Source organism: Formica exsecta, unplaced genomic scaffold, assembly GCF_003651465.1.
Source record: "Formica exsecta isolate Colony F162 unplaced genomic scaffold, ASM365146v1 scaffold194, whole genome shotgun sequence".
Taxonomy (NCBI): domain Eukaryota; kingdom Metazoa; phylum Arthropoda; class Insecta; order Hymenoptera; family Formicidae; genus Formica; species Formica exsecta.
In genome coordinates this window covers 27372-40121 of record NW_021849240.1, presented here as the reverse complement: position 1 = coordinate 40121, position 12750 = coordinate 27372, and the positions used below count along the sequence as shown (strand labels likewise).

The following is a 12750-nucleotide window of genomic DNA, read 5'->3' as shown; positions in this document are numbered from 1 at the left end:
ACACATAAAAATGCACACCGTTCAGTTGCACGCCGCTCAGTTGCACACCGTTCAGTTGCACACCGCTCAATTGCACAACGGTCAGTTGCACACCGCTCAGTTGCACACCGCTCAGTTGCACACCGCTCAGTTGCACACCGCTCAGTTGCACACCGCTCAGTTGCACACCGCTCAGTTGCACACCGCTCAGTTGCACACCGCTCAGTTGCACACCGCTCAGTTGCACACCGCTCAGTTGCACACCGCTCAGTTGCACACCGCTCAGTTGCACACCGCTCAGTTGCACACCGCTCAGTTGCACACCGCTCAGTTGCACACCGCTCAGTTGCACACCGCTCAGTTGCACACCGCTCAGTTGCACACCGTTCAGTTGCACACCGTTCAGTTGCACACCGTCAATTTGCCCACCGTAGTTGTAAAGCGAGGTCCACCCTGGGGGGGGGGGGGGGGGGGGGGGGGGGGGGGGCGAGGGCGATGTTGTTTGAAATTAATTATTTCATTCTCACGCGAGAAGAAAATAGGCGAGCTTCACTTCCGAATGGGTGTTTCGCGACACGCAATCGTATGATTAGGAACCTGCCCGCCTCTGTGTGTGAATCGATATCACTTTTCTCGATTTAACCCAAGGCAAGTCCGAGCACAAAAAGAGATACTTCCTTTTATCTCCGTAAAAGTGACAGATTATCCTGCTTACAATACCCCGTTGCAACAGATGTGGCAGCCCCATTGTTCGACGTCGTTAAAGCGATGCGTCTCTCCTTATTTTCGTTGCATTTGAAACGGGAGATCGAGTTTACTTTTTTTCCCCTCTTCTCGCCGGCTTCTTTTCAAGTCTACGGCGATCGTCAAGTAGCGACTAATAAACTTAGAGTTCTTTCTCGAGTTACGTGATTCTCTTTCGTAACGTAATTTTCCGAGGACGGATTTTTATCTCTACTGTGATAACCAATGTATCGGAAATCAATGTAAAACAGAGGAAACGTGCAATCTATTGACGGAATCGACTAGGTGGCGATAAATGTAAAGATAATTTCAAAAAATTTTGAAGAATTTGCGTGTTTGAATAAATTAAAAATAACAATCAGCGCACAATAAAATGCAAGGATAATGTAGCGACGAGAACGGCTAAAAAAATGTTGCTCGAGCGAAAAAAAAATTCTGCAATTTTTCTCTATTTTAAAGAATAATCTCGATAGATTGCAGAGAAATATTTCAGACTCTACCCATGATAAATTCAATATCTCGTATTCGGGGAAAAGACGCCGTTCTGTTTCTGACCAACCACAGAATTCCTATTTTCATCTGTATAATTATATCTACATCTTGTACCTATTACATCTTATCTTTGAAACGGGGTCATCTGCTCATCCGCACGTTGCGACGTGCGCAAAAAGAAGGTAACGATAGGAACATTGGAATCAATTTCCACGTGAAAAAGAATACTCGAAAAATGGTGCTGATATCAAAGAAGCATGTAGACTCGAACGGAATACGCGATGACGATACTAAAGAATGTCCATCGCAAAAATAACTCACAGCTTAAAAAAAGATCATTCTCTTCTGTCCGCCATTCTGATAATTATTTCGATCACACGCATAAAGAGCGTCAATATTCTATATTCTCATGTTAAATATTTATTTCTGCAGAAATTCGATTTTCGAGAACAAGGTTTTTTTTTCCCTCCACGGAGATATTTAAAATATCTTTTTTATTTTTAGAAAAGGAAAGCCATTATTATTGTATCAATAATCGGAATTCCTGTTTGAGATAAATAAAATCGGCATATTTGCACGCGTTTATTAATATTATCAATTTTATTCTTGGCGAGTTTTCGTGTTAATCTCTCGATAATTGAGAGATAATGAAGCCGTGCTTCCCTAATAATATTCATCCCTTACCGATTTGGCATAACTCTGTCCTTTGCTTTTCTCTATTTTCCGACTGTACCCTAACACAAACACTTGTTGATTCTGCAAATATCAAAGAGAGCTGTCGATATAAGAAACGATCATTTTCCGTCTCGATGCAAATACACCATAAAACGTAAGTGAGGAAGTATATATCACGCAAAGGTGCACATGTTATTTATACACGTAATATTTAAATAGTAAATATTACATGCAATATTTAATTTATTAAATATATTTATTGATTTTTGTTAAATAAAATTAGGTAAATATTCGGATTAACTTACACCTCACGGATCGTTTTTATTTTTACATATATTGTAAAAAGTACATTCCTAAGTAATACACGCTTTGAATATTTTGGCACGCTCTACTGGTTCCGCAAATATGCGATTTTGAAGTATTGTAAAAATAACATTTTAAGAAAATGGGATTTAGCCCCAACCTTGACCTTGACCTTGATGTAGTTCAAGTTTATTATAAAGTAAACGCATGAGCGGGGGCGGAGTCCCTCCCCTGTACTCTCATCACGAAAAAATCTAACCTAACCCAACCCATGTCCACGGGGTGAATTTTTATTAATTTAAGAAATAATTCATCCCCGGGACATGGGTTGAGGTAAGTTAGATTATTTCAGGGTCGGGTTGCAGGGGGAGGGACTTTGCCCCTCCCTTGTTCACGCATTTATTTAGATTTATTTATTTTTATATATAATAATAAATATTTTTCTTTAATAAAGTATTCAGGCAGAATAAGAAAAATATTACAAAACAAAACAGTATACAATTGTTTATATCTTATTAAAACATATCGACAATTAAATGTAAACAAAAAGAAATTCTTAGCAAAACTAAACAGTAATCCAGAAGCGTACCGACAGTGACGCAATAACGAGCAAATGTAAATAAAAAATATAAACACGCAAGTAGGATATAACAAAAAAATGATACAAGTAAATACGAAGATTATGATACTTTAAAATCGCATATCTCTGGAATCAGAAGAGAGCGCCAGAAAATTCAAAGTGTGTATTACTTAAAAATGTCCCCTCTACAATATACGTAAAAATGATAATGATCCATGAAGTGTAAGTTAATCCGAACATTTACCTAAAATTAAACATTTAGATATTTGAATTTTTCCGTTAGTGAAAGTATTTTAGAAGAGCTTTTTTGGATGTTTTTTAAAATTTTGAAAAAGTGCTTTAAGGTTTAAAATTTTTTTTTTTCAAGATCCGCATTAACGCGAGAAAAGATTGAGAAAAGCAATAAATGACGTATGTTGCAGTGTAGCGCCGCAGTTGGGATGAAAGCCTTCTTCGACATGATGCACAACGGGCCGCACAAGGTGATACTCTTCGGCGGTGCTTGCACACAAGTCACGGACCCGATAGCGAAAGCTTCGAAACACTGGCGCCTTACGCAGGTAATGCAATGGTAAAATGTCGTCGTAAATATTCATGACGCATACGAGAGTGTTTTGTTTTCATTCCCGCTTATTTACACACACACACACACACACACACACACACATACTTTCCCTCTTATTGTTACAGCTCAGCTACGCAGACACCCATCCTATGTTCACGACCAACAGCTTCCCGAATTTCTTCAGGGTCGTGCCGTCCGAAAACGCCCTGAACGCACCGCGAGTGGCATTGTTGGTGCACTTCAATTGGACGCGGGTCGGCACGATTTACCAGAACGAGCCCAGATATGCACTGGTAAAATCAATCTTCTAAACCATTTCCACGATACAAAAGAGTCTGGCAATACATGGCCGAATTAAAAAAGAAAGAGGGAAAATTGAGAAAAATTTCCTTCTCTTTAAAATTGCAAACGTAATTAAATAAAGTTGGTAATTCGCCCTGGCTCTCTACGAGAGAGAAAGGGTTCGATGTGTCTTATGATAAATGGAAAATTTTTACAAAAAATTTCAAAACTCTCCTCGATAAAACTTTGTACGCATTAAATATAATTAATAATTAAAAGCGCTGAAGAAAAAAGAAAGAACAGCGGTTCTCAACAATCGGGAGCGATTCGGGAAAACGAAAGGATTAATTAACGCTCTCCGTACGGCTCGCTCGCGGCTGATGTATATGCAAGCGACTGTTTCATTTACATTATAAATGGAGATTCGTCGTCGCTGTAGCGGCTCGTTCCAACGAGCTAAACGCGCGAAACGAACGCGCTCGCATTACAGCACGCGTGATAAGTGTGATAATTTTCAATTTCTGTCAACGACAAAACACGGTAACGCCCGCGTTTTTTTTTTCTCACGCGTCGTTTCGCAGGTGCATAATCGGCTGGTGGCCGATCTGGACGAGAGCAAGATGGAGCTCGTGGAGACGCTGAGCTTCGCTACGGAGGTGAGGACGGCGCTCGAGAAGCTCAAGGAGAAGGACGTGAGGATCGTGCTGGGTAACTTCAACGAGGCGTGGGCCAGGCGAATATTCTGCGAGGCCTACAGATTCGGTCTCTACGGAAGGAAGTATCAATGGGTCATTATTGGGACTTACACCAGGGAGTGGTGGCTGCGTCCGGACGGCGGATGCGATCCCGCCGAGTTGTCCGAGGCGCTCCACGGTGTCATCCTGACGGATCTGTTGCCGCTGACGAGCGAAGAACAGCACACCACATCCGGAATTGTAAGCGAGCCGTATATTGTCGGTTGTCGTGAGCGCGAAAGTTGCTCCGCGAATCGATTATCTAGATTCGAAATTGTAGAATTTAAAAGTTGAGACGTTTCTTTTCTCTTTTTTTTCTATAATATCTTTCAATCTCTCGAGCGACGGAATATTACGTCTTCCGCCGCATAAGTAGATCGAATGCGATCTTGAAAGGATTACGGAAAAATCGACTCGAGATTGGCGGAAGAATCCGTAGATGGAGCGTAACCAAGCGACCAAGTAGCATGATACATGTATCGAAAGCACAACCCAAGCGAATTGACGAAAATTAAGAAATTAACCAATCATATTCGATTATTCTTCTCACATTCAACTGTGATTGATCAATTCCTTACAGCTTGAGGCTTACTACACCTATTGTAGACACCGCTTCATATACGCGCCTCTTTGAGATTTGTCATAACGCCTGTTGCGTCTTGATAATATGCATATTTCGATTCGCGTTTTCTCTCTGATGCCACAGACTCCGGTTCAGTATCAGGTCGAATACGACTCGAGGCGGGGCAGCGAGTACTCCAGATTCCACGGATACACGTACGACGGTATCTGGACGATCGCACTGGCCGTAAAGAATGTCGCGCGCAGGATACGGCACTTTCATCGTAACCAGACTATATCCGACTTTCGGTATAGGGACGTATTATGGGAGAAGCTCTTCCTCGATGCCCTCAGGAATACAAGCTTCGATGGTGTTACGGTAAGCTGACCCCGCCTTGTTGCAATTTCGCGCACGGTCATCCCCTCGAATCTCGTGTGTCCCGAATACGGGTGCCGTCGGGTAATGCCATTTGACATAAAACTCTTGGCGCTAAAAACGGACGCTGTTATACAGGGTGTTTCGTAACAGAGAAGCCGTAAAAAGCTTTAATGATTTCTCGTGGAGATTATTTTTTATAAGCAATTTAGTATGTACGTATAGATATATATATATATATATAGGTATTAAACTATTATATTTTTCCAAGCCTGTATAGTTGCAATTCTTTTCTGATCTTAATTTATTGATAATACCTATATACTTTGAAACTGTAACTTTTTAATCCATGTAGTTTTATACTAGCTGGCGTTTTTTCCTCGCGCGCTCGGTATGTAGTTGCGGATTTGTGAGAATGGACAAATATGGGTCAATTATAATTCATATCCTTAAAAACTCCTGAGATGTCTAGAAACGTACTGGTGAAGGTTTCATCAAAATCGGTTGTGTAGTTTTTGCGTTAGATATAAATTAGAATATAGAGCATGAACGACGTATTTTTTTCCGACTTCACGCACGTTCTTCTTTACTGCTCGACTCCTAGACGTTGCAACACGATGATATATAGCCTATGTTACTCAGGAAGATCTAAGCTATCCACCAGTGAAAGATTGTTTGAAATCGGTTCAGTAGTTTCTGAGATTACTCCGAACAATGGAACAAACAAACAAACTTTACATCTTTATAATATAGGGTAGATTAACATTCTGGGTTTTTTTTTATAATCAACAAACGAGAAACTTTCGGGTAATAAAGTATTGTAGAAATATTTCTTCCGAAATATCACAGTTTTACAAAATCTGTGCGGTTGGCCCCTAAATAGTTGTGATAAATAATAAATTTTCACACAAAAATCAATGTCTTTCTGATATATTTTTTTGAATATCAAACTATTGAGGTTTGTGTGTGTGTGTGTGTGCGCGCGCGCGTGCGTGTGCGTGTGTGTGCGTGCATGCATGCATGCATGCATGCGTGCCTGCGTGCGTGCCTGCATGCGTGTGTAATGAAACATGTTCTAAAAATATATTGAAGAAAAATAAGTTTCTTTTGATTTCAAGTATTTTATTTTGTTGCTTTCTTTTCTTTAGTCATGTGATTACATATGTTTAGAGTAATACTTGCGTGTATGTAACATTTTTATTCGATATAATCGTCTCAATAAATTCTCGATAAATTTTTTATACAATATTAGTCGCGATACAAGGTCCTGTACTTGTCGCGGGAAAAGGAAAACTTCACCGAGATTATCGCCTCTCGCTTTAGCAACCTTTTTAACGACAACTTCCGTATAGCTCGGAGCAAAATATTTCTCTCTCTTTTCGCGCTCGATTGATTCGCGTCACTTAAGTTCCAAGTTGCTGTCTCTTGGTATTCGTGTCGCGCGAATACACGGAGGAAAACTTTAAATGTTGCCGCACAATCGCCCTCGGGAGAAAAACTCGTTTAAAGGAACGGAGGGGAGAGAATGAAGACGTTTATAAAGAAAAGCAAAGATTGGAGGAGCGGGTCTTTACGCTCTCTCATTAGATGAGCGACAACCCTTGTCTTCCTTGCGATCGCGGGTCGGTCTCGAGGACGACAGCTGCTGGCACTTTACGCCCGTTGTCTTTACGAGAGAGACGCGAAAGGAAAAGACACGGCACCGGCGACTTGCGTTCTCCAAGCCATAATCAACACCGTGGCATTCGCGTGCTGCACTTGACCGTCTTTTCGCGAGACCGAGGGTCTCTCGAGTAGCGCGCATCATCTTTCTACGCGCGCCGCGACCGTACCGCTGTGAATTTAATGAGTCTTTCTTTCTCGCTTCTTTTTTTATATACGACGCAGTACATACTTCGCCGCGGTCGAGCACGTTTTAGCGAAAAAGGGATACATACGTACGTACGTACGTACGTATATACAATAACAGGCAGCAATAACGGGAACGGGAGAAAGAACGAGACCGATTCTGGCGGTTGAACCGAATTGGAATTAAAACGAAATCAAAAACATGACAAACCACCGGGCGAGTTAGCGGGGCAAATTGGCATGAGTCGATAGCATATCGGTGAAGAACGGGCTCTTGTTTTAAAATCCGATTCGCCCGCCCGATCGTCTGTGGTAGAGAACACTACCTTGTATGTATATATGTATGTGTATGTGTATATACAATATACATATAATAACGCAAAATGGATGTGAGAAATATAAAATTTGCAGGGACCGGTTCGCTTCTACGATAACGAAAGGAAAGCGTACATTCTTCTAAAACAATTTCAAAGTAAGTAAGTTACTCCTAGATAGTAGCGTAGGAATTTTAAAAGTTACAAAGTACCTACTTCTCTCAAGCTTTCCAAAACATTAGGCATAACTAGATAATTATTATGAGGATTCAAAAGAGAGAGAAATATATGTATCTGGAAACTTTTATTTGTAAGAATTTATTATTATCATAAATTATTTTAAGCGAAATGTGTAAGAGTTTTAGTTGGGTTTTTGTTAAAAATTATTAATCGGATTAAACTGCTTCAAATCAATGATGTAATTTACAGATCAATGCATATATATTTAGTTTTTACAAATTTGCGTTTAAACTGTGACGAAAATTTGTGATAAATTTCATATCAAAGAAATATCTGAAAAATTCAAAATATAACAAAGATATATGTATATGAATGTTGAAAATAAAATACGATACTTGCCTAATGCGATTTGTTTTCATCATCTGTGTAAGCAACAGTTTTATAACGCCAATACATTTCCTTCATAATCAGCATCTCGCGATTAAGTTACCGGAAACATCGCGGGGCGGAAAAATTGAAATCAATCGGTCGACTCGACAAGAAAAAGCATATGTCACGAATATGTCATGTTTGATTGAAATAGGTATTTTAACTTATTGTTAGAGATGAAGAAACGCACGTTATCTTCACACGGCGTATTTTCACGCGATTCTCACTTGGTCAACTCACCCTTTTTAGACGGTCAGGAGGTAAATGTAGGCGAGTACGATAGCATAACCGGCGTTCTGGATCTGACTAGAGGGGCGCCGCTGTGGAACGGGAGATCGCCACCGAAAGATCGGACCGTTCGCATCATCGAGCACTCCACCGTGGACATCACGCTATACGCGGTGCTAGCCTCGGCCGCTAGTGTCGGTATCGTCTTGGCATCCATATTTCTCGCCATCAATATCAGATACCGAAATCAAAGGTGACGGCCAATATGGCGTAATATGTAACAATTACGCACAGCGCGCTCGCACGTATACATACGTGTACAATATAACACGGATCTTCCATTTGTGGAACACCTCCGATTACTTTGCCAAGAGCGAACACGCATTCACGCACGAAACTCAATATTGCAGATACATCAAAATGTCATCGCCCCACCTCAACAATCTCATCATCGTCGGTTGTATGCTGACCTACAGTAGCGTTATCTTCCTCGGACTAGACTCGCAATTATCGAGCGTAGCGGCGTTCCCATACATTTGTACGGCCAGAGCGTGGCTGCTGATGGCCGGTTTCTCGTTGGCCTTCGGCTCCATGTTCTCGAAAACGTGGCGTGTACATTCCATATTCACTGACGTGAAGCTCAATAAGAAGGTAACCATGCGTTCCGCATATCGAGAAATGTTGCAAATATTCGCGTGTAACGAGTTTGCCCGTATCTCATCCAGGTGATAAAAGATTACCAGCTGTTTATGATAGTCGGGATACTGTTGGCTGTCGATCTCACAATCATGACGACGTGGCAGATAGCCGATCCGTTCTATCGGGCGATCAAGCAGATGCAGCCTTACGTGAGTAAGATAGAAAATGGCCGCGCGTGAGAAACAAAAAAGAATGCCTATAGAAGAATAAATATAAATTTCGGCATTCTCGTTTACCCGATAAACTTGTCTCGATAACTTGCGAGATCGTCTCTCGATTGCAGCATCATCCTTCCAGCGAGGATATAATAATCATCCCGGAGAACGAGTATTGTCAGAGCAATCAAATGAATATTTATCTGTTTTGCATATATGCATACAAAGGCCTTTTAATGGTAAGTTGTTGAGCTATGCATACATATACAATATACGTGAATACCTATCCGCCTCGCGGATGGATAAAACGCCATCCAACAGACACTCATTCGATCCTACCCGGGCTTTTAGATATTCGGTGCCTTTCTGGCATGGGAAACGCGGCACGTTAGTATACCGGCATTAAATGACAGTAAATACGTGGGAATGAGCGTGTACAACGTTGTTATAATGTGCGTCACTGGCGCGGCTATAAGCTTCGTGCTGACTGACAAACAGGACGCTATGTTCATAATGTTGGCGGTGTTCATTATATTTTGTAGTACAGCCACTCTTTGTCTGGTTTTTATTCCTAAGGTACGTTCCTATTTCTCTCTTGTGTCTTTGCATGCTATAAAGAAAAAAAACCTGCTTGACTTCAGATAATTGAAAAGATTATTTAAACAATTTGGCACTTTTTCACCCCAGCTCCATCAAATTAATATTGTGTGTATTATACTTGTTGAATAAATTTTAATCTTATACCGTTTTATTCAAGAGTCGACCAGTACTATTTTTCAACAATATTTTATATTTACTGCGCAAACTTTTTGTAAAGTTCTCTTTTATAATTTGTTCCAAAATCAATATGTGTTTATATCTAAACTAAAGAAAAACTTTTCCATTATCCGTGCAATGTAAATCTGTTCACTGAAATATTATATTTGTACTTTTACATTTATACTCACATCTTTTTTTATAACACTCGTTTGTAACAATGATTTCAGTTAGCGTTTCACATATTCTTTTACCTTCTTATTTATTCACGTTATTCCGCTGCAAATATATATCTGTATGTTCTTGAGGAGGAAACTATAGAACGATAATAAAAGCGTCTATCCATCTTATCCATCTTCGGAATGAGAGCGGTGAAGTCGAGTACGAGTAAGTCTCTTGGGATTTCCAGGTAATAGAGTTACGCAGAAATCCGCAAGGGGCGATAAATAAGCGGACCAGGGCGACTCTGAGGCCGATGTTGAAAATACGAAGGGACTCGACAGTCAGCGAGATCGATGAGCGTTTGAAGGAGGCGAAGCTGGCGAATAAAAAATTCCGGAAGCAACTATTGCAAAAGGATTCCGAGCTTCAGGTAAGCTCTTTCCGTCCATCAAACTTTCAAACCGTTTTACAGTAAATATTACTCCACCGTGAAGTTGCAAAATTTTAACGCGAATCGAGCTACGTTACACGGGTCTATCATACAAAACCACCTTTGTTTCCTCAAACTCTGCGATAAAAAGGTCCGGGGAATCGAGAGATATTTTTTCAATACATATATCCAACCTTATAAAATTAAATTTCCTCGAGATATATAATTTTTTTTGCGCCTTGCAGATTTTTCGACGACGTTGACAGTTCACTCCGCGTGCCATTCACGCATATACACACACGTTCATAATGTTTGAAGTACACAGTACATGTCTTATTAATATCAAATATATGTCACTTATATATTTCTATTTGTCAAGAAAAAATAATAAAGTATAATTTTTTTATTGCGGAAAAAATCAAGGTCAATTACTTTTGTCGTCGTCAATTGTTTTTCTCTCGCATTACATCTTGAGTATATGTATGTTTGGAAACTTATAAAAGAGAAAGTATACCTTGTGAAATATACAAAATTGTGTGTTTGACATATTTAAGTAAAATGTAATATCGGAACACATAGTTGAGAGATATTGATATTGATACTACAATTGGATATTATATACATGATACAAATAACACATAAAACAGAATTAATAATTAAACGAAGATGAATCAATATTAAGAATGACAAATATTTAATGGAATTAAATAAAGATAATTTATTGATCAGTAATTAATTTATGTATCTATATTTTTTAATTAAGCCAGATTTTATTATTACCAAGTGGATTGTCATGTAGCAGAATAGAATTCAAATTTTAAAGCCAGTCAGAATGACAGTAAGTTGTAGCGCGCAAAAGGTCAAGTCTTGAACAAAATAAAAATGCAAATATTTTACATAAAAATTGTGTGGGTTATTTTATGACCAATTGCGCTAAAATTCCTTGGCAGAAGATATGCTGTTTAATAAAATAATCGTCCGTCCATACATCCGATTGAGAGAGGATCGATGATGGTTCTTGATTAACAGAAAAGCGAGCGACATATCCTTCCTTAATTCGATTATAAATAATCATGACACCATTGTGTTGTCTCGCATAGAGCCTGCCCTCTGAGGATAACAATCTACAATTATTTCAACGAATGTACTCCCAGTATGGTCGTTTACGTTTACGTAATATTTAATCCATCTTAATACGTTGCGTTACATCAAACGTGCACGCTTCGGCGCGCGGAGAGAAATATAATACTTACCTCATTATCTCGCATATTACTTTAGGGATTTCTAAGGCGAATGGGCGAAGAAACTGCAAATGAAACGCAAGAAACGGTCGACACGTTGCCTGTTCCAAAGCCAGAAGAGGCCGTTAAAAGGGAAGGTAAATATTCCGTCCAACACTTTTCCTTAAAGTGTATTCAATATCTCTATTTATTTATAAATCAAGAATATATCATCTCTATTAAGTTGGTGCAAAATATCTTTTTTGTTGTATCTGTGTCAAATGAAAAAAAAAAAAAGTATATACATCCATATATATAATATTAAACGCATAGTTTTTTTGTCGAGATAACTTTATCGATTTAAATAGTTATAGGCTATCGTTGCGATATATTTTTTCTATCTAGAAAAAAAGTTTTTTTTAAAACTCATTGTTTTATATACTATTAACTTATAATTTGATTTAAAATCAGATTTAATGGAAAAATGCGCATACGCGCGCGAGAAAAAGACGTGCGCATTCTTCTCTTTGAATCGGCCAATGCAAGTAAAATAATTAAATTACTATATCAATAATTTTATTTTATTCGACAGGACCATCAATAACCACAGAAACGACTGATGTTTCAATGTCCATATGCAGCTTGAACTCATCAACTGTTTCGCAGCCGGAGGGCGATTACGTCAACGTGGATCAAGTAACAAAGTACGTAACCATGTTTAATATTAAATCCCACCTTTAGATTTCAACCTCTTTTTTGGATTTCGGAAATCAATCTCATCGCATATAGAGGAAACTTGACAGCAATAATTAATTGATAATTAAAAATGCATTATAGTATTATTACCGAACAATTAAAACTATAAACTATATAAATTAAATTAACAAAATTACATTTTTCAGAGACATACGTGTATGTTTGGTTTAACACTTTTTGACCAAATAGCAAATCTCTAAATTACGTTTAACTCTAACAATCGTTTAACTTTTACCGTCTCGATGAATTCGTGCACTTTTAGATGAAGAAAATTAAGAAATT

At 39.0% G+C, this 12750-nt stretch overlaps 1 protein-coding gene across 2 annotated transcripts in view; it reads left to right on the top strand.

Annotated features, from left to right (window-relative positions):
- Positions 1–12750, top strand: part of LOC115234090 (gamma-aminobutyric acid type B receptor subunit 2) — a 35398-nt gene that overhangs the window by 15591 nt on the left and 7057 nt on the right. The window contains exons 3-15 of one of the 2 annotated variants that reach the window (XM_029804835.1): positions 3196–3333; positions 3464–3631; positions 4202–4555; positions 5061–5294; positions 7551–7611; positions 8312–8543; positions 8701–8941; positions 9016–9138; positions 9273–9383; positions 9496–9720; positions 10310–10492; positions 11771–11870; positions 12305–12416. In XM_029804835.1, the coding sequence (XP_029660695.1) occupies positions 3196–3333; positions 3464–3631; positions 4202–4555; positions 5061–5294; positions 7551–7611; positions 8312–8543; positions 8701–8941; positions 9016–9138; positions 9273–9383; positions 9496–9720; positions 10310–10492; positions 11771–11870; positions 12305–12416 (2282 nt within the window). The remainder of the gene's footprint in view (positions 1–3195; positions 3334–3463; positions 3632–4201; positions 4556–5060; positions 5295–7550; positions 7612–8311; positions 8544–8700; positions 8942–9015; positions 9139–9272; positions 9384–9495; positions 9721–10309; positions 10493–11770; positions 11871–12304; positions 12417–12750) is intronic. The other variant, XM_029804836.1, reaches the window with a different exon arrangement.